Below are 20,288 nucleotides of genomic sequence, written 5' to 3'. Positions count from 1 at the left end.
TTGGTTCTTGCTCTCAGTGGAATCTGCATCGGATGTTTGAGTTCCGAGGGACATTCAAAAACTGGAGCACTTCCGGGTTTTTGGCTATCGGGAACCGAAACGTTTGGCAATGGAGCCGTTCGAGTTCCGAGGTACCACTGTATTTTATAGGGCATAGGCCTATTGCCAGGATATGTGTACCTGATCTGATGAGTGTCTCAAAACTGTGAAACCTTAGGGTCATATCAAAATGTCTGACACCCCAAGCATATGGAGAGCATTTTTAAATTTAGGATGGGGAGCCATAGGCAAGGCTGTTGTGCACCGTGCTGTGACATCCTAGAATTTTCAGGACATCAAGAAGAATAGCAGCTGAGACTGGGTAGTGCACAAACCCTGTGTATTATTCTGCAGCCAACAAGAGACGACCGTGGGTGGCTCATTAGTCCAGTTGGTGACAATCCCGGGTGGACAGTAGCAGCAGCTATCATCCCAGCTCTGCTCTGCACCATACTGATATTTATGGACCAGCAGATCACTGCAGTTATTGTGAACAGGAAGGAACACAAGCTTAAGGTAATGTTATACTTTGCTTGTTGAAGTCTGCAATACTTTTATTTCTATTACTATGATATGAGATGTATAATTTTGCTGCCTACTAGGACAGAAGCATTGTGATGGCATTAAAAAGCTCAGATGAAAGATACTTAGTCGTGTTCTTTCATTTCTGTGGGTCTGCTCTGAGTAAAACTTAGTTGAATGCCACCCACTGGTTTTAATCAGTGCTTTGGTCCCATTGCAGTTAGTAGCACATTAGACTAATGTAAGCCTCAGTGATTTTAATGGGACTAAAACATTACTACTCCCATCCTTAGCTGGGAGTAAATCTCATTGATCTCAATGGGCCTTGCTTCTGAGTAGGCATGTTTAGGATTGCAATGTACAACTGGATGCAACCTCTTGCCTGCAGGTATTTTATATATATAGAACCTACGAAAGCAAATATATATATATATATATATATATGCAGGTTTTGGTGTCCTCGGGTGTCTTCCCGTGTAAAAGTTGGGGTGTCTAGGCGACGTTTCGACGAGGTCTCACTCGTCATCTTCAGGCTGGTGCTTTCGGCTTCTTGTTACTGGAACAGAGCGGGATCTCAATGTTTGAGTTCCTATAAATACTGTAGAGGGGGTGTGGTGTCTAGCCTCCAATGTTCTGGGCAGAGAGGAAATTCCCAGGCTAGTGTGCCTTTTCTTCTTTTGTTCCTTAATTACTTGAGAGATACCTTGAGTGATTTCTTGAGTGATATCCTGAGTACCACTTAGGTGGGTCATTAGGTGTGGATTAGTTGCTAAAGTCTAACGCCAACACCAATCAACCACACCAGACCCAAACCCAGACCCTCTCCACAGATGAATTACTGACACCATCCAGTAGCCAATCCATGGTGGCACCTCCGGATGCTGCACCCCCCTGCAATCCCTACACAGATCTGGCTGACACAAGCCACAAAACCACAGCTCGCCCCTATACACGAAGCCAAGCCAAAGCACAACTAAGTGCAATACAGCCATCTTCTCAGGAAAACTCTTCACAAAGTTCAAGAGGTCAAGACACAAAGACTTTAGCAACTAATCCACACCTAATGACCCACCTAAGTGGTACTCAGGATATCACTCAAGAAATCACTCAAGGTATCTCTCAAGTAATTAAGGAACAAAAGAAGAAAAGGCACACTAGCCTGGGAATTTCCTCTCTGCCCAGAACATTGGAGGCTAGACACCACACCCCCTCTACAGTATTTATAGGAACTCAAACATTGAGATCCCGCTCTGTTCCAGTAACAAGAAGCCGAAAGCACCAGCCTGAAGATGACGAGTGAGACCTCGTCAAAACGTCGCCTAGACACCCCAACTTTTACACGGGAAGACACCCGAGGACACCAAAACCTGCATTCCTGTACCCGTGAAAATCTACGAAAGCATATATATATATATATATATATTCTTTGTCATCCTAATCTTCAGGTTTGGGGAAGTGAACATCTCATGCTACTACATTTTTGCAATGTAATGAATAAAAACTGTTCTTCCACTCAATCAAATGCCTTCCTGACACTCAGGAACACATAATTCATGCTTGTTTCTGCTGATATTCACTTTCAGCAATTACATTTATTCCTTTTCTCATATTGTGAACTGAAGCCCAACTGCTTCTAAACTCTGGTGGTGATTAATATATTTAGAAAAATTCCACAAGTGGCCAATATGACCACTTATTTTATTTTAAGAATAAGAGTGAATTTTCATCTTTTCAAGTATTTGAAAAATGGGAATGTGTCTGATAATTATTTAATTATTCTGTGATAAGTATCAGTCTTAAAAAATCTGTTATAAAATTGCTTGGAAACCAGCAGTTTATTGGGTTGTTCCAATAAACAGATAACCTGTCTCACGTTTTCTCCCATAGATAGGCTGTTTAACATAACCTCATCTGCACTGCTAATTTTAGGTATATCCAGATCACACAAAATGCCCTCATCAGATCTAGGTTATCTGATGAATTAACGGCTTTATGAAATTCAAAAGGCAAAGTTACAATTTCTTTTTTTCTTTTGTTTTTAATAATCTCTTTCCCTGTTCTAAATTAATGAAGGTGGTAATGTTCCTCTTTTGTTTGTCCACAAACGTACTAGCAAACTTACTTATCAGCTTTATTGCCTTTCTTGAAATAGGTCTGCTTAGTAAATAAGTAGAGATCTCTGCTTTTAAAATAACTTGCAAAACCCAACAGTTTTCTATTGACTTCCCAGAAGATCTCAGGGTATAGGAAAATAAATATGGGAGAAAGTGGGCTCTCTAAGAGATTGTGTGTGTGTGTGTGTGTGTGTGTGTGTGTGTGTGGTTTTAACTAGTTCAAAGTACTGCCAAAAGTGAAAGAATCTTGCATCTGACAGAGGTTGGATAATCTGCTTCTTACCTAATATCATCTTCCATGGTATGAAGAATTAGGGCCTGACCTTTGCCATCAGGTGTCCTGTGACCTCTCTTGCATTTCAAACATGTGACAAACCTTTCTCTAGAACTTGTTAGTGTTTGATAGCTCTCTGAATATATAAGCTTCTAGTTGCCATCTGCTAATGACTCATATCTCCACAGAAAGGGGGCGGCTACCACTTGGACCTTCTAACGGTGGGCGTCATGATTGGTGTGTGTTCAGTGATGGGGTTGCCTTGGTTTGTTGCTGCCACTGTTCTTTCCATCAGTCATGTGAACAGCCTCAAACTGGAGTCCACTGTGGCAGCTCCTGGAGAGCAACCTAAATTCCTGGGCATACGTGAGCAAAGAGCTACTGGATTGATGATTTTTATACTAATGGGCCTCTCAGTTTTCATCACTAGTGCGTTGCAGGTAAAGGGAACATTCAAGGTTACAATATGACAATAACCCCATTTTTGGGAAAGCGCTGAAATTAGATGGTGTTGGTTTTAATATGTGAAACCAGCTTTGGCAATAGCAATTAAACCTGGATTTCTGTTCCAAAAGTGCACTTACAGTATTTGCAGAAGGTGCTTTGGAGAGATGGCCTCATTAAATGGGGGCTTTATATCCTTTTGCTCCTCAGACTATAGGTACCTAGAGCACAGTTTTTTCTGCATTAACTTGGAGCCAGATAATTCTCTTATACTTAAAATAGCAAAAATATCCTTTCGCTCGGCTCCCATGTGCTACTAAATTGACATGTAGACAATTGCACAGTTAGACCCTAATGTTAGGATTGCGGCCTAAGTCTTTGCTCAGTCTGCATTTCATTGACAAGATAAGGGTTGGAAGAGTTGCCAGGAGATATCACAGAGGCAGGGAGGAGAGGCTGAAAAGGCAGATTTAGGCTTTCTTGGTGGGTCATTTAATATTATTTGCCAATAGAATGACAGCTAGGAACTGTGCTTCAAGAGGTTGATGCATCCTATTAAGTGTGCCCCACAAATAAATATATAACTCATCTGTTTGTAATGCAAAGTTTGCTGCTTATTAGTTATAGTTGTCTCTATTGACTTTTTACAACCAAGCCTTTATGCTTTATGAATTTTGTACTATGCTTTTAAATGCTGTTTTTACTGTCCTTGGATGCCGTTTGGAGTGTTATTTTGGCAGAAGGTATGATGTATAAATGCTTGAAGTGAATGAATAAATGAATAGTGGAATGATGTGTGTACTCCTTTTCCAGTTTATACCTATGCCTGTCCTCTATGGAGTGTTCCTGTACATGGGTGTTTCTTCCCTGGACGGAATTCAGGTATGCAATTTTACTGACTACAAGGAATTGCCAAAAAGAGGCAGATCAACACAATGTTGTTGTTGTTTAGTCGTTTAGTCGTGTCCGACTCTTCGTGACCCCCTGGACCAGAGCACGCCAGGCACTTCTGTCTTCCACTGCCTCCTGCAGTTTGGTCAAACTCATGCTGGTAGCTTCGAGAACACTGTCCAACCATCTCATCCTCTGTCGCCCCGTTCTCCTTGTGCCCTCCATCTTTCCCAATATCAGGGTCTTTCCCAGGGAGTCTTCTCTTCTCATGAGGTGGCCAAAGTATTGGAGCCTCAGCTTCACGATCTGTCCTTCCAGTGAGCACTCAGGGCTGATTTCCTTAAGAATGGGGAGGTTTGATCTTCTTGCAGCCCATGGGACTCTCAAGAGTCTCCTCCAGCACCAGAATTCAAAAGCATCAATTCTTTGGCGATCAGCCTTCTTTATGGTCCAGCTTTCACTTCCATACATCACAACTGGGAAAACCATAGCTTTTACTATACGGACCTTTTTTGGCAAGGTGATGTCTCTACTAGGCTCAACACAATACACATTAGAAAAAGCAGTCTGGAAATGTTCCACCATCTCTTAAAAGAAGAACCTTCCTCTTTCCCCTATTTTTCTTTTCCTCTTTTTTTACCCCCTCCCCCGAATATCACTTTCACTATTCCATCTTCCACTTCCACCCATCCTTTCCCTTCCTTTCCCTTCACTCCTTCACACTATGTGGTACCCTACCTTTCTTCCAAGGAACTCGGGCCAGTATATGTGATTCTCCTCTCATTTTATATTCACAATAACCTGGTGAGGTGTATTCTATATCAGGGAGGGAGTTGGAATTATTGTAGGTTAGACTGAGAGATGGTATCTGACCCAAGATAAGCTTCATGGGGACCTAGTCAAACACTCTAGACAGCATAGGCATAGTTATGTCTCGTGTTCTTTACCTGGTTGGGAGTTGGTTGTTAGGCACCTGTGTTGAAGCCTTGAAGTTGGCAAAGGCCCCTGAAGGTTGCAGTGTTCCTCTCTGTGCAGCAGACACAGATTGCCACAGATGTAGAAGGGATCCTTTCTTGAAGGAGCATCTTCACTCCCATTCTTCAGGTCGGACACTGAGGTCTAGCTCCAAGAGCCTTCTGACTGTTCTCTCATTGCAAGAAGCCAAGTTACAGGGAACCAGGCAGAAGGCCTTCTTGGCGACTGCCAAGAATGTCTGTCAGATGTCAAAGATAAATAATTATGCAACCTTCTGAAGACATCTAAAGGCAGCCCTGTATCAGGACTCTTTTAATGTGTGATGTTTTGTTGTTTATCTATATTCAGTTGGAAGCTGCCCAGAGTGGCTGGGGCAACCAAGACAGGTGGGTGGGGTACAAAAAAAATATTATTATTTATTATTAGGCCTCCCCAACTGAAGCAGCTCACAGCAGTAATAAGAGCACAACAATAAAACAATACACAGCATCCAGTGCATTGAAAGCATCCAAAACAGTACTGATATATTTTGTAATACATATAATAATATTAATTGTGTATGTCTTAATTACTCCTCTTATCCTTGTTTTGCATTTTTTTCCAGATGTATAACATTGTAGTGGGCTTTTGCCCTTTGGAACTAACACAAGGGTGTAGAAATGACTTGATTTTCATTTTTGTTGTCAGTAATCTCAAACCTCTGATGTAACACTGCACAGTCTATTCTGTCAAAGATTAGGATAGTGGAGTCTGCTTGACTGGGGAGAATGGGGCACTCCCCTCTGCAACTTCAGCCAGCCCCAACCTTCTTGCCTTCTTACTTACAGCCATTCCAGGGGGTAGCATCATCGGTCAGCTTCACAGTCATAGTGATGCCTTTGCAGGACTCAGCAGAGAGGAGGCTGGGGACAAATCTAGAATTAGTTTGTTTTGCCTTTCACTGGCTGTGTTGGTTTCTCAGCCTCCCACATTTGCGCCTTTCCAACACTGTGCATAAAAATAAAGGCTGCTTCAAACACAATGTTGATACTGCAAGTTCCAGTGTGTGTGAAAGAGACAAAACATGTTTTTTGGGGGGGAAAGGTGTCTTGAGTGTATATTTTTTAAAAAAATCTCAAAGTGGTGAACAAACTATTACAAAATATCAAAATAAAACATTACAAATGAAAGTAAGTATAAAATACACATTTAAAGAAACATAGTTAGCAAGGAAGCAAATGTTATCTTAAACATATACCTAAAAATTAAAGATTACAGCAAAACTATACATTTACAGCGTCATTAGCAACCAAACAAAATGGCTGAAAAAGAAGCTGCACCCACACTTCTAACTTGCACAGTAACATCTCCAGCCAGCAGTGAGGTTGGCATGGTGCAAACGCACTGAAAGGAGTGCTGGATGGGCTCCACTGGTGCATATTCACTGTGCTGACCTCATAAATGCCTTTCAATGCGGCAGAAATCCCTTTTATTTATTAATATGAGATAAGAACTGGAAGACAGGGAATCATTTCCTAATAAAATGGAAAGCACATTCTAGTGAAGATTAATATTGCTTTCAAGCTACACCCACATGTTAAAGGAGTTTTGCATCTGTGTCTTGTGTGGAAAATGCCCTTAGCTATTTTATGCGGGTTTGTGTAAGGTAGTTCATGAAGTAGGCACTCTATAGTAATTTATGCCTTGTTTCAAATGCTTGATTTATTCTGTTGTATGCTCTTCCTAGTTCTTTGATCGCCTGAAGCTCATTGGAATGCCAACCAAACACCAGCCGGACTTCATCTATCTTCGACACGTTCCATTGCGGAAAGTGCACCTCTTCACTGCCATCCAACTGAGCTGCCTCATTATTCTCTGGGCTATTAAGGCATCTCGTGCTGCTATTGTCTTTCCCATGATGGTAAAAACCTATAACTTAATGCTGAACAGGCCATAATGTTATCACGTGGACCGAGATTGCATCTGTAAAAATTGGCCTGTGTTTTGTGTCTTACTCCCGTTTATTAATGGGAATTCTGTTCCCCAAATGTCTTTTGTATCCTCAGCATATTTATTTGGTTACAGAGTATTTATAAGCCAGTGTACAAAGTGGATAACAGAAGTCTAACCAGAAGGCAGGTTTGTTGTTGTTTAGTCGTTTAGTCGTGTCCGACTCTTCTTGACCCCATGGACCAGAGCACACCAGGCACTCCTGTCTTCCACTGCCTCCCGCAGTTTGGTCAAACTCATGCTGGTAGCTTCGAGAACACTGTCCCACCATCTCGTCCTCTGTCGTTCCCTTCTCCTTGTACCCTCAATCTTTCCCAACATCAGGGTCTTTTCCAGGAAGTCTTCTCTTCTCATGAGGTGGCCAAAGTATTGGAGCCTCAGCTTCACAATCTGTCCTTCCAGTGAGCGAAGGCAGGTTAGCCATCCACAGTTTAACCAAATTGGAAGGGATGGAAGGTGTCAGTAAAAAGAAAAAGGGACCCCTGACCATTAGGTCCTGTTGTGACTGACTCTGATGTTGTGGTGCTCATCTCGCTTTATTGGCCGAGGGAGTCAGCGTACAGCTTCTGGGTCATGTGGCCAGCATGACTAAGCTGCCAGGTTGGCAGGAGCAGGGACCGAGGACCGGGAGCTCACCCTGTCGTGGGGATTCGAACCGCCAACCTTCTGATCGGCAAGTCCTAGGCTCTGTGGTTAAACCCACAGTGCCACCCATGTCCCTAAGGTGTCAGTAGTACCAACACAAATGTAAACATGGACTCTGATCTAACATCTGTGTGCAGTCCAGTTCAGATAGTTGGCAGTAGTTCCAATTAGCCTTATTTTTTTTGGGGGGGGGAGCTTCAATTCAGTTCCTCGCTGTCCCCTGTGCTGGCCCAGTACAGTGGTGCTCCACAAGACGAATGCCTCGCAAGACGGAAAACCCGCTAGACGAAAGGGTTTTCCGTTTTGGAGGTGCTTCGCAAAACGAATTTCCTATGGGCTTGCTTCGCAAGACGAAAATGTCTTGAGAGTTCCTGCGGGGTTTTTTTTCCTTGCCCCCCCTCTTTTCCCCAAGCCGCTAAGCCGCTTATCAGCTGATCCGCTAAGCCGCTTAACAGCTGATCCGCTAACCTGCTAAGCCGCCTAACAGCTGATCCGCTAAGCCGCTTATCAGCTGATCCGCTAAGCCGCTTAACAGCTGATCTGCTAAGCCGCAGATCCGCTAAGCCGCTTATCAGCTGATCCGCTAAGCCACTAATAGCTCTAATCCGCTAAGCCGCTAATGGTCTTGCTTCGCAAGACGAAAAAACCGCAAGACGAAGAGACTCGCGGAACGGATTCTTTTTGTCTTGCGAGGCACCACTGTATATTTTGATCCCTGAAGCAGAGCCTAAATGGTTCCCTCCCCACTAGGGCCAACACTTTTGAAAGTTTTGCTGCAACACCAATTCCTGCCTTCATCTATCCATCTGTCCCCATGGTGTTGTCTAAAGCAAGTTGCTTTGCTCTGCTGCATGGTAGAGGCAGCCCTGGCATCCCCTTCATAAAGGTAAAGGTACCCCTGCCTGTACGGGCCAGTCGTGTCCGACTCTAGGGTTGTGCGCCCATCTCACTTAAGAGGCCGGGGGGCAGCGCTGTCCGAAGACACTTCCGGGTCACGTGGCCAGCATGACGAAGCTGCAGCTGGCGAGCCAGCACCAGCGCAGCGCACGGAAATGCCGTTTACCTTCCCGCTATAAAGCGGCCCCTATTTATCTACTTGCACTTAGGGGTGCTTTCGAACTGCTAGGTGGGCAGGAGCTGGGACCGAACGACGGGAGCTCACCCCGCCGCGGGGATTCGAACCGCTGACCATGCGATCGGCAGGTCCTAGGCACTGAGGTTTTACTCACAGTACCACCCGCGTCCCTCACCCCTCCATAATAGCTGACTATTGCTATTGTTTGATTGCCTGAGCTGGGTTACAAACATGCTGGATTTTCATTAACATGTAACCCTCAAAATTTTGGATCCCCTCCAAGCTGATACTAAACTGATGTGTTCCTTTTGGGGTACAGACCCTGTGTTTTGTGCTCCCCACCAGCTGAATAATTGACACAGCAAACCACGGTTCCAAGTTACAGTGGCGTAGCGTGGGTTGTCAGCACCCGGGGCAAGGCAAGTAATTTGCGCCCCCTAACCCATAGATTTTAGTAGGGGCAGAGAGCTGCGAGTGCGAGTGCGCCCCCCAGATGTTGCACCCGGTGCGGCCGGCCCCCCTGCACCCCCCACGCTACGCCACTGCCAAGTTAACACCCCCAAATCCGGCATTGTCTAATCACCTCCAAACTGATGCCAAAGTTTTGTCTTCATTTTGTGCCATTTTGTCCTGAAAAGCCCATTGGTACCTCCACTCCACTCAAAACTGCGTAGTTAATAGACTGAGAGCCAGAGGTATTCCCCCAAACAAAATGGCACAAAAAGGACGCAAAACTATGGCATTAGTTTGGAGGGATTTGGGGATTACACATTAATGAAGTTCTCTTGCTCTCCTGTTGGCCTCCTTGCCACAAACAAAACTCTGCAGCAAGAATGGCAATCTTTGCATAACATTTGATCATCGAAGAGGAGAGTAAAGAAAATTGTGTCTTTCTCCCCCTGTCTGGTACCCTTTATCCCCTTTGTCTTCATCTGTGTATTGTTCCACTTGGTGAATCCTCTCATTAAGAGTGTGAGTGCTCTTTATCTTTTCCCACCTTCCCATTTCTCTTCTCCTTACAACAACAAGGTTTTGGCGTTGGTCTTTGTACGGAAGCTCATGGATGTCTGCTTTTCAAAGCGGGAACTCAGTTGGCTTGATGACCTTATGCCAGAGAGCAAGAAGAAAAGATTGGACGATGCACAGATTGTGGCAGAGCAAGTAGAGCAAGTAGAGGTAAGCAGGTTTATTTATTGCATGTATGTGTCCACCCTTCAGAACCTGATTATGCTGTAGCAAAGTTAGGTAAAGGGACCCCTCACCATTAGGTCCAGTCGTGACCGACTCTGGGGTTGCGGTGCTCATGTCGCTTTATTGGCCGAGGGAGCTGGCATACAGCTTCTGGGTCATGTGGCCAGCATGACTAAGCCACATCTGGAGAACCAGAGAAGCACGGAAATGCCATTTACCTTCCCGCTGAAGCGGTACCTATTGATCTACTTGCACTTTAATGTGCTTTCGAACTGCTAGGTTGGCAGGAGCAGGGACCAAGCAACGGGAGCTCACCCCGTTGTGGGGATTCAAACCGCTGACCTTCTGATCGGCAAGTCCTAGGCTCTGTGGTTTAACCCACAGCGCCACCCGCGTCCCTGTAGCAAAGTTAGGCACCAGCTATAAGATCCTCTTGTACTTTCTTATAATCAAGGGCGAGCACAGACATGTTACTCTTGAGATACCCATCTCATCACTCGAGCCCTTTTTGATCTTTCCTGTGCTATCACCATCTAGTTCCCCCCAACTTTCTCTTATTGATCAGTTGCCAGACCCTTACCATTTTCCACTCTAGATTCATACAGCGGTGGAGGAAGCTGCTTGGGCACCTGAGGCAGCACACCCAAGGGCGGGGCGAGCCGCCCATATAGGCAAGCCGAGGGCAGGACAAGCCTCCCATAGAGGCAGGGCGCACCATGGGGCCTATGGAATCTGCCTGCCTCCTCCCACTCAGCCACCCTACAGCTGGGGGGGAGCCAGCAGGCAGACTGTTTGGGCAGTGCAAAGCCTGTGTGTACCCAAACCACCATGTCTCTCCCAGAAGAGATACGTGGCTTGGGTGGGCTGCAGACCCCACAGTGAGTGCCGCCTGACATTTCACCAACTGTCCATCATCTCCATCTGCATGGAATTCTTATCAAAATACTGTAAGAGAGAATATTAAAGAAAGGAATAAAGGAATAAAGAGAAAGGAAATGAGAAAGAAATAGATAAAAGGTCAAATGACTTCCAGCTAGCCATCCCTCAGTTGTATATACAGCCATACCTTGGTTCCCCAATGCTTTGGGAGTCGAACGTTTTGGCTCCTGAACGCCGCAAACCCGGAAGTGAGTGTTCCAATTTGCAAAGGTTCTTTGGAAGCCAAATATCTGACTCAGCTTCTGCGGCTTCCAATTGAGTGCAGGATGCTCCTTGGTTGTTGAACATTTTCAGAAGTCAAACGGACTTCCGGAATGGATTCCGTTCGGCAACCAAGGTATGACTGTACAATAATTCTTCAAAGTGGTCAAATGTTCAATCTAAATTAATATCCAACTGTTCTGCCCTCTGCTAGGCAATGTTTTTCCAATCTTCAGGAACTTTGTTCTGAGTCACTTTTTCAGCCGTCCCAGATCCATCCTCCTGACTCTCAGCTTGGCCAGGACCATGACAGTCAATGCCTCACAGTTCCAGTTACGGTGCAAGGAATTTAAATGGGAGATGATCCAGCTGTGTACTGTAGCATTAGTAATTGTCCTTGAATTGTGGCCCGCACCCACCGCACCCCCTTCCTCCACCCCTGGATCCATATAACTGTATGCACACAGGCTTTCTTTGCACAATAAGGAACCTTCCAGAAATTGGGGTCCCTGTGTACACACACACACACAAAACACACACTCACTCACTTTATATATTTGTATGCTTTGTTCACATGAGGAATGCATAGAGACTAAGGCTTTGTTCACATTCCTGTTCACCGTGTGTTGTTATAAATGTTACTTTTCGATGTGTTGTTTCTCAAATCAGCCTTACGCCATTTTTATGTGTCAAACAGGAGTCTGAAAGGATGAAAGAATCTTCAGAAGAAACTGTAGTTCAAACGCCAAATTTTCTTACTGTACCAGGAGCTGGAACTCCACCACCAAAAATTCCCCAAAAAAATACCAACAGGTAAAAACACAAAACGGGTAAAAACACAAAATTATGAAGTCAAAAAGAAAATATTAGCCTTTGGGAAGGTCATAAAATCAATACGAAAAGGGCATTCAATGGCACCAAATGAGTGATCAATGCTTGCTATAATTTTGGTGAATTCCAGATATCCAGAAATTGCATGTTTCCTCTTTTATTTTTATTTTTGAATATCTCTTATTTTGTATTTTAGTGGCCTTTTACAATAGCAGGGATAGAAATTCAACTTGACATTGCTGTGTTAATTAACATCTGTAGTGGGCAAAGAGACCATTGTCTCTATTCAGTCACAAATAAACAGAGCTGAACTTCTTGGTGAATTGCAATTCAGCAGTTTCACACTGGAGCTTCCCTTTGAAACTGACTTCTTCAAGAATCGCCACTTTTAGGATCAGTGGCAGAGAGTCTACCAGGACACTCTGTAACTGATCTAAAGATGGCTATACTTGTTAGTCTTTCAGGTACTACAAAAATCTTATGTTGACTTTCCATTATTTTGCAGTGCTTTTAATTTCACTGTCCTAGGAGTTAATCTCTAACTAAAATGCTTATTGCAGGCCTGATCCTTTAGAAATCAACATCACTGACGAAATGGCTAAAACAATTTTGTGGAAGAACATCGTGAATCAATAAATGCTCTAAATCAAGAGTAGAGGTATGGAGATTTCGCTGTACAGTGACCCTGGACCTGTACTTACCCATGCAATCTTCAAGCCAGCCAGCTAGAGTGGTTAATTTAAGGTACTGGTGAGAGCAGAGCATTAAACAATTTCACCCACATTCCACATTCACTAAGGTGGACAGAACATAGCAGAGTGTGCATGCAGACGCAAAACATTATGCCGTCTGGACTGTGGAAAGTCTATTGCAATGCTACACTTCGATTACAACAGTGGAACAATCATTAGGTAGTGCTAGGAGCTCCCTGTCTGGTAGCACATCTAATCTATTTTGCACTGTATTTATGTGTGCAAAGGATCCAAGCATTTGACAGTCACTGATAGGCAAACTGACACTGTTTCTCATGCTCTCGGACTTAGAGTCATAGATTCATAGAGCTGGAAGGGACCATGAGGATCATCTAGTCCAAGGTTTCCAAACTTGTATCTCCAGCTGTTTTGGGATTACAGTTCTCATCATCCCTGACCACTGGTCCTGTTAGCTACCCTCTGGCCCTCTGGCTTAAGCCAGGTAAACAAGGCTTTGGGAAGGAGGCATAAGGCTCTGGCAAGGTCCTAGAGCCCTCCCTCCTCCTTCCCAAAGCCAGGTAAACACTTGCCTGGCTTTGGGAAGAAGACAGGAAGACTCTAGAACCCTGTAAGAGCCCTCATGCCTCCTCCTTCAAGCCAGGCAGGTGCTTACTGGGCTTTGAGAAGGCACCCTCCTTGGTTGTGCACCCAGTGCCTCTGCGCCTCTTGTGTTACCCTAAATCATCTTTGATAGAAGAAGATGGAGCTTGGAGAAGAAACCACATTGATTCCTACCTTCAGAATGTCCAGAATTAATATATCTCTAATAGCATGTTTTGGTTCACAGCTTTGCCATTCATGCCCCTCTGCTTTGGATGAGGAGCAGCAGCACATGAAGATGACTCAGGGAAGAGCCAAGACATGCAGGCAAGGAAGAAAAATGCTTTTGCAATGGAAAAGGGTGAAAGCAAACAAACTGCCCCAGTACTTCCTTCACACAAGTAACTGGGTTCATATTAAAAAGCCATTCAGAAGTGTTTTGAATATCCTTTAGTGTGCTTCAGTGGGCATCCTAATTATCTTCAGACCAGCAAATCAAGACGCACATGAAACAATGAAAATTCAGTGTTAAAGCCTGTGTGTGTGTGTGTGTGTGTGTGTGTGTACATTTGCCGTGTTGCAGTTTCTTAGCTATAGAGAGACTGCTGTCTCTGCATACTTAAAGTCTCCCTCTTCAGTGTCTGTTTTTTTTAACCGTTTAAACTTTGAATGTACAACACCACCACTATGTTTGGATTATCTTTTTCATTCTTTGTATTTACTTATTCTTTGCAGAAATAGTTCAATTAGGGTTTGCCTGAGTTTCTACACTGAATCACAGAAGCAACTGATAAGAGACTACTTACAAGAAAATGTGGGGTGGGGAATGGCCTTCTGAAATGCTCATTTTAGAAAAAATTAAGTCACATTATTTTAATTCCTTTGGTTGTTGTTTTTTTAGCTACTTTATGATGAAACCCTAATTCATCAGAACATTTACATGTTTCAGTCACAATATAGACATGGGCCAAACATTTCTGTGTTGATTTGTCTGTGTGTGTGATCTTCATGGTCTAGGTAAATGCAACCAAGCCATTGACCATAGCAATGTAAATGAGCTAGCAGGCTAGAGAAGGGCAATTGTGTCAACAGCTATTGATGTCACCATCGGCACTCTCTTGACAAATCCCTGCAGCCCAATGTATTATGAGGGCAAAAGTGGACTGATATGGGGAGAGCAGCAGTTGAGCCCAGAAATGTATCAGAAATGTTGAGTTCAAAGGTTGAGAACAACAGACATCAAAAGTTGCCTTTGAGATGATTGGGCCAGGAGTCTCAGTGCCTCAGTGCATGGAAACTTAGTTCATGATATTCTTCTGCCCCTTTGAAATTAATAACATCAGAGCTAATTGATCTGCTAGACAGAAATTTGGTTCTTGATTATTCTGTTTTCTGTTATCGTTTGAGAACATTGGGGTTCTCAAGCATGGTTCTTGTGTGCCTTTTCAGGTCAAGAAGTGAACCTCCCCAAGTGTTAATTAGCCAAGAAATGATGACTAGGGCTCCTGCTACTGCCCCAATGATGCTTGGTCATTTGAATTGATGCCATGATTTCAGGTGCAGGTTTCAAGGAAGCCAACCAACCAGTTTGCTCCATTGGGGCCCTGTGCATTATCCACTACTGCAACTGGGAGGGAGACATAACTGTATTACAGAGCAGGGACTCACTCTGCTTCCTCGCCCATCCAATCTGGTGCTTTGACTATGTGGCAGGGGGGCTGCTGGTAGCATAAGTAGTTTATGCTTCCAAAGCTGCTGGCACCTCAAAAGAATAGGTTGCATAGTATTTTGACCATCCTGGGCCCCTCAAAATTCAGAGAAGTTAAAAAATTGAAACAGACAAGAATGAGATGGACGTGACCTGCTGACTTTTCAGAACAAATCAATAATATCTGTCCTGACTTCTGCTGCCTTTTTGTACCCAAGAGCCAGATTGTGTGTGTGTTGATTTCCTCATAAAGCAGTGCTCTGCAATGGCCAATACATACTTTGTCAAAACCTTTGAGGGACAAGGCAGGGATGATAGGCCAGGTGAGTAGGTCAGGGTTCTCCAACCTAGACAGAACACTGTTGTCTTTTCTCAAGTTCTTCCTGTAGGTTTGTCTGTACCAAGTTCATTGATATTTTCGGAAGTTGGACATGTGTTTATTGTGAAAGAGGGTACTAAGATGGGAACAACAATACCACATGCTTAAAACTCATTTAAAGCTATTCCTTCCCAGTGGAAAACCATGGAACAGAAGTACTGTGATGGAGACTCTTAGCCGCGATTCTTGCTCCCAATATTTTTTTGGAGGAAGCGATGGCAGTTTATACTGCAAACCTTTAGCAGTTTCATTCCACCTAGATCTAAGTGCAATTTAGATCTGTTACCCTTCCATGGAACTTAAGCCAAACTACATTGCTCATTTCTCTGATTCTCTCCTTATCAACATTCCTTCATCTCTTGGCTATGTGAAGAAAACCAGCATGGTGGAAAGAATTGTGAATGGTTTATTTTCCTTGTAAACGTTTGCCTCAAGAGTGGCTGGGGAAACCCAGCTGGATGGGCAGGGTACAAATATTAAAACTATTATTATCAAGACCCAGAATGAAGACATGAGACTCAAGAACTGGACTGAAAAGAAGAGCACAACTTTTATTGATAGACAACATGATCGGCAATGAGCAAAAGTCCTCTCTCCTTATCCCCCTTTCAGAGTATGAGTTCTTCTTGTGATAAGGTGAGAGCCAGAAGATACTGCCTCCCGGAGTCTGCTTCCTTTGGGTGACAGTACCCTGGCTCAGATTCTTGTGCTGCATTGCTGGCCCCTTTTATGGCACACAGAGGCAAGCAAGGGAGGAGCAAGCACTTACAGGTGAAACTCAGAAAATTAGAATATTGTGGAAAAGTTCATTTATTTCAGTAATTCAACTTAAAAGGTGAAACTAATATATGAGATAGACTCATGACATGCAAAGCAAGATATGTCAAGCCTTTATTTGTTATAATTGTGATATTATAGTGTACAGCTGATGAAAATCCCAAATTAACAATCTCAGAAAATAAGAATATTAAATGAAATCAGCAAAACAAAGACTGCAAATAGAGCAATATTGGACCTCTGAGACGTAGAAGCATGCATATGTACTCAGTACTTGGTTTGGGCCCCTTTTGCATCAATTACTGCCTCAATGCGGCGTGGCATGGATGCTATCAGCCTGTGGCACTGCTGAGGTGTTATGGAAGACCAGGATGCTTCAATAGCAGCCTTCAGCTCTTTTGCATTGCTTGGTCTCATGTCTCTCATCTTTCTCTTGGCAATGGCCCATAGATTCTCTATGGAGTTCAGGTATGGTGAGTTTGCTGGCCAATCAAGCATAGTAATCCCATGGGCATTGAACTAGGTTTTGGTACTTTGGGCAGTGTGGGCAGGTGCCAAAGTCCTGCTGGAAAATTAAGTCAGCATCCCCATAAAACTTGTCTGTGGAAGGAAGCATGAAGTGCTCCAAAATCTCCTGGTAGACGGCTGCATTGACCCTGGACTTAATGAAGCACAGTGGACCAACACCAGCTGGTGACATGGCTCCCCAAATCTCTTTTCTGATGAGAGCAGTTTTTGCATCTCATTTGGAAACCAAGGACCCAGAGTCTGGAAGAAGAATGGGGAGGCACACAATGCCAGATGCTTGAAGTCCAGTGTGAAGTTTCCACAGTCTGTGTTGATTTGGGGAGCCATGTCATGAACTTTTCCATGATATTCTAATTTTCTGATTTTCACCTGTACATACATACTTAAATCCCACTCCCCACTATTGACTGCCATCCGTGTCATCTGATCTGGCTCTGCATTGCAGTCTTGTGTTCCAAGGGTGTGAGCAAAGCCATCTCATTCACAAGCACACAAGGAGCTGTGGAGGGGTAGTCAAAGTGGTGGTATTGCCCTTTTCAGTTGGCTGTAATTGTAGGGATTCCATGCTTTAAGTAAGCAGCTTTTAAGACTGGCAGGAAATCAAATGCACACATTTCATATCTGGACTTAATTCTGTATGCTGAGAGTGGTTTATGAGATTATACAACTTGAATAGAGGCGTATATTTCATGGGGGAAAGGGGGCAAGAGGTCTGCTAGGTTACACCAGTTGTCCTTGGGAACAGAGAGCATTAAATACCCTGCAGGAATGGGCATGCTGAATTGGTCAAGGTAAACCTACCAATTCTTACCTGGGGGCAGGTTTGGGAGACAGGATGCAAATCATTTGCAAGTCACTCTGAACCTTGGGGTGATTTTTTTTTCCTGACGCAAAATTGAGATTGTTTTAAGATACTTCATTGGTGAGAACATTTAGCATTAGGATTTGCTCGTTAGGATTTCAAAAAGTCTGTCCCCTGCCCAGGTAGCATTAGTGAGTAGAGCTAAGGCAAGTGGTAGCGAGATGATACCTGCCAGGTAAGGGGTTGAGCCAAAGCAGAGTTTGGTGAATTAGGAACATAAGTGTGATGGGATTTAGCTGGCCAGGGTAAAGCAGAAGCAGAAAATAGTGTGTAGCAGAATTAGGTTTCTCCTTTGTCACCGATGAAATATTGTTTTGGGCCACTGTTGCATTCCCATTTGCTTGGCCATTTTATTGAAGTCAGAGGAACTCCCAATAATTGTTAGGTTTAAGGTATAGGTGTCAGCGGCTTGAACTTAACTGGATTGCAGGTCAAATAATGGATGGAGCTATACCTACCAAGCACCACTTTATTGAAACGGAGTTTTGAATTTCCTTTCTGACTTGAATTTCAAAATTTCCACCACTTGACCTGCCATGAAAGTTAAGCCGAGAAAAACCAGAGTATCCGCATTAATATTTGCATTCACTCTATTCATGGGTCTCCTTGTATGCCAAGAGACAAAACCCTTAAAGTGACAATTTCCATATTCATGCCATGAATAATCAGCAGCTTTCTTTTCAATTCTACCCTAAGCATCTCCTGCTTGTCTCTGCAAAAGGGCCTTGCAATATTTGCTTGGCAATCTTGATAGGAGGCCACAATATGTAGCTTCTTTCGACTCTAGGGGCATCTATGGCTAAACAAAGGAAAGCAGCATGAACTTTGAGGTACCCCTACACTACCTGTAGGCCAAATCATAGAGTGCTGGATGGGCACCGAGTAGAAAGTGACAGAAACAATCTCATTTGGTCTAATGTAGAAAGGTGTTGCTGCATGATGGATCTGTGGAGCTATCGGGAGCCATAGTTCAGAGTGGTTGGGGTTATTCTGGACTAAAGTGTGTGTGTGGGGGGGGGGACCTGGACTTGAAGCAGGTCCCAGCTCCAAGAAGTGAAGACTTTTAACTAAGAGCGGTTGTCTATGGGAATTTAGGAAGGCAAAGAGAAAAACACGAAGCATGGCTGGGCGTAGCCTGGTGATTCTGCTTGCAAAAATTGAAATGTATAGGGTGGTATGCAACTAAATTTTACTCAGAGTAGAGTCACTGAAATTCATGAACGTTACTAAGCTAGGTCCATTAATTTCAATGGGTGAGTAGAACTTTCTTGAATGCCACCCATTCCATTAAGTGGCCCTGCCAGTGGAGGCCCATGCAAGGACTTCTACTAGGATAAGGGGGTTCAGAGAATTGCCAGAGCAGCTTATGGGGGAGGGCAAGGCTGGTTGTTCCATTGGGCAAGTAGATGGAGTTATCTGCTTAGTGCTACATTGAACTTCTCCTACAGCTTCATAGCTCAAGGGTTGGGGAATTTGTCAAGATTTACATGAGTCTTAGAACATGAACTTTTGCAACCTGAGGCAGAATCGTGCAGAGCTCCCTCCCTTCCTTCCTTCCTTCCTTCCTTCCTTCCTTCCTTCCTTCCTTCCTGTGTGTGGATTTGGAGGGTAGTCAGCTGGCTAGGATTATTTGGTAGGGAAGAATCTTTGAGCACACAGTTGTTCCTTCCTAGCGCCATTCATAAGAGAGACCACAACCCAGTTGGGCCAACCTAAGCCTTTATTTGACTTCATCCCAGTATTGATGGGAAGGAGGGAAATGGCTCATAGCTGACAGGGATTAGATGACAAATATTGCGGGGTGGGGCATAAGCTTGACTCCAGGTTCCACAGTATCTCCCAACAAGCTTGTTGTCTGAAAGGCTTTAGATAACAGAATCTGTGTTAAGTTCTTAAGGCAGGGTCTGTCTTCTTTGAAAATCGCAACCCACATGAAGTGCTTCATAATCCTTACTGAAGAAGGAGGGGAATCAAATAAAGAAAAGGTGCTGGCACATTTTTTCTAGTGTATTTCCTTCCTCCTATAATCGCTACATGTAGAAATAGAGAGATTATTTTCTTTTTAGAAATAAAAGGGGGAAAAAATATTTATTTTGTTGTAAGAGATGTAATTTCAAAAATAACACTCCATGTTGTAAATAAAATATGAAAATTGGAAGATTGACTCTGGCTACTTGTTTTGTGCACGACAAAAAGGGTTTTTGCTAAATTCACGTAAGAAACAAGTATTATGGACATGTACAGTTAGATGGGATGCAGGTGGCGCTGTGGGTTAAAGCCTCAGCGCCTAGGACTTGCCGATCGAAAGGTCGGCGGTTCGAATCCCCACGGCGGGGTGCGCTCCCGCTGCTCGGTCCCAGCGCCTGCCAACCTAGCAGTTCGAAAGCACCCTCGGGTGCAAGTAGATAAATAGGGACCGCTTTCTAGCGGGAAGGTAAACGGCGTTTCCGTGTGCAGCTCTGGCTCACCAGAGCAGCAATGTCACGCTGGCCACGTGACCCGGAAGTGTCTCCGGACAGCGCTGGCCCCTGGCCTCTTGAGTGAGATGGGCGCACAACCCCAGAGTCTGGCAAGACTGGCCTGTACGAGCAGGGGTACCTTTACCTTTACCT

At 44.0% G+C, this 20,288-nt stretch overlaps 1 protein-coding gene and 1 long non-coding RNA gene across 7 annotated transcripts in view; one reads left to right on the top strand and one right to left on the bottom strand.

The window, feature by feature from the left end:
- The window catches only part of SLC4A8 (solute carrier family 4 member 8), a 62,667-nt gene extending 48,712 nt beyond the window's left edge, over positions 1–13,955 (top strand). For 2 of the 6 annotated variants that reach the window (XR_014561827.1, XR_014561829.1), the window contains exons 18-25: positions 394–555; positions 3,138–3,389; positions 4,207–4,275; positions 6,986–7,159; positions 9,998–10,152; positions 11,997–12,112; positions 12,691–12,788; positions 13,670–13,955. Coding sequence is in view for 2 of the 6 variants with exons in the window: in XM_083729366.1 (XP_083585492.1) it covers positions 394–555; positions 3,138–3,389; positions 4,207–4,275; positions 6,986–7,159; positions 9,998–10,144; positions 11,997–12,112; positions 12,691–12,766 (996 nt within the window). In the remaining 4 variants the exon portion in view is untranslated. Of the gene's footprint in view, positions 1–393; positions 556–3,137; positions 3,390–4,206; positions 4,276–6,985; positions 7,160–9,997; positions 10,153–11,996; positions 12,113–12,690; positions 12,875–13,669 lie in introns of all 6 variants that reach the window. The other 4 variants (XM_083729366.1, XM_083729367.1, XR_014561828.1 and 1 more) reach the window with 3 other exon arrangements.
- Positions 13,956–14,123: 168 nt separating this feature from the next.
- On the bottom strand, positions 14,124–19,841 carry LOC310840240. Its single transcript, XR_014561860.1, has 2 exons — positions 17,184–19,841; positions 14,124–16,273 (listed from the first exon to the last, which is right to left on the bottom strand). It is a non-coding gene; the product is annotated as an uncharacterized lncRNA (long non-coding RNA).
- Positions 19,842–20,288: the final 447 nt, after the last annotated feature.

Source organism: Podarcis gaigeae (genome assembly GCF_964106915.1).
Source record: "Podarcis gaigeae genome assembly, chromosome: 2".
Classification (NCBI taxonomy): domain Eukaryota; kingdom Metazoa; phylum Chordata; class Lepidosauria; order Squamata; family Lacertidae; genus Podarcis; species Podarcis gaigeae.
The sequence above is the reverse complement of the archived record's forward strand: the minus strand, read 5'-3'. Positions and strand labels throughout refer to the sequence as shown.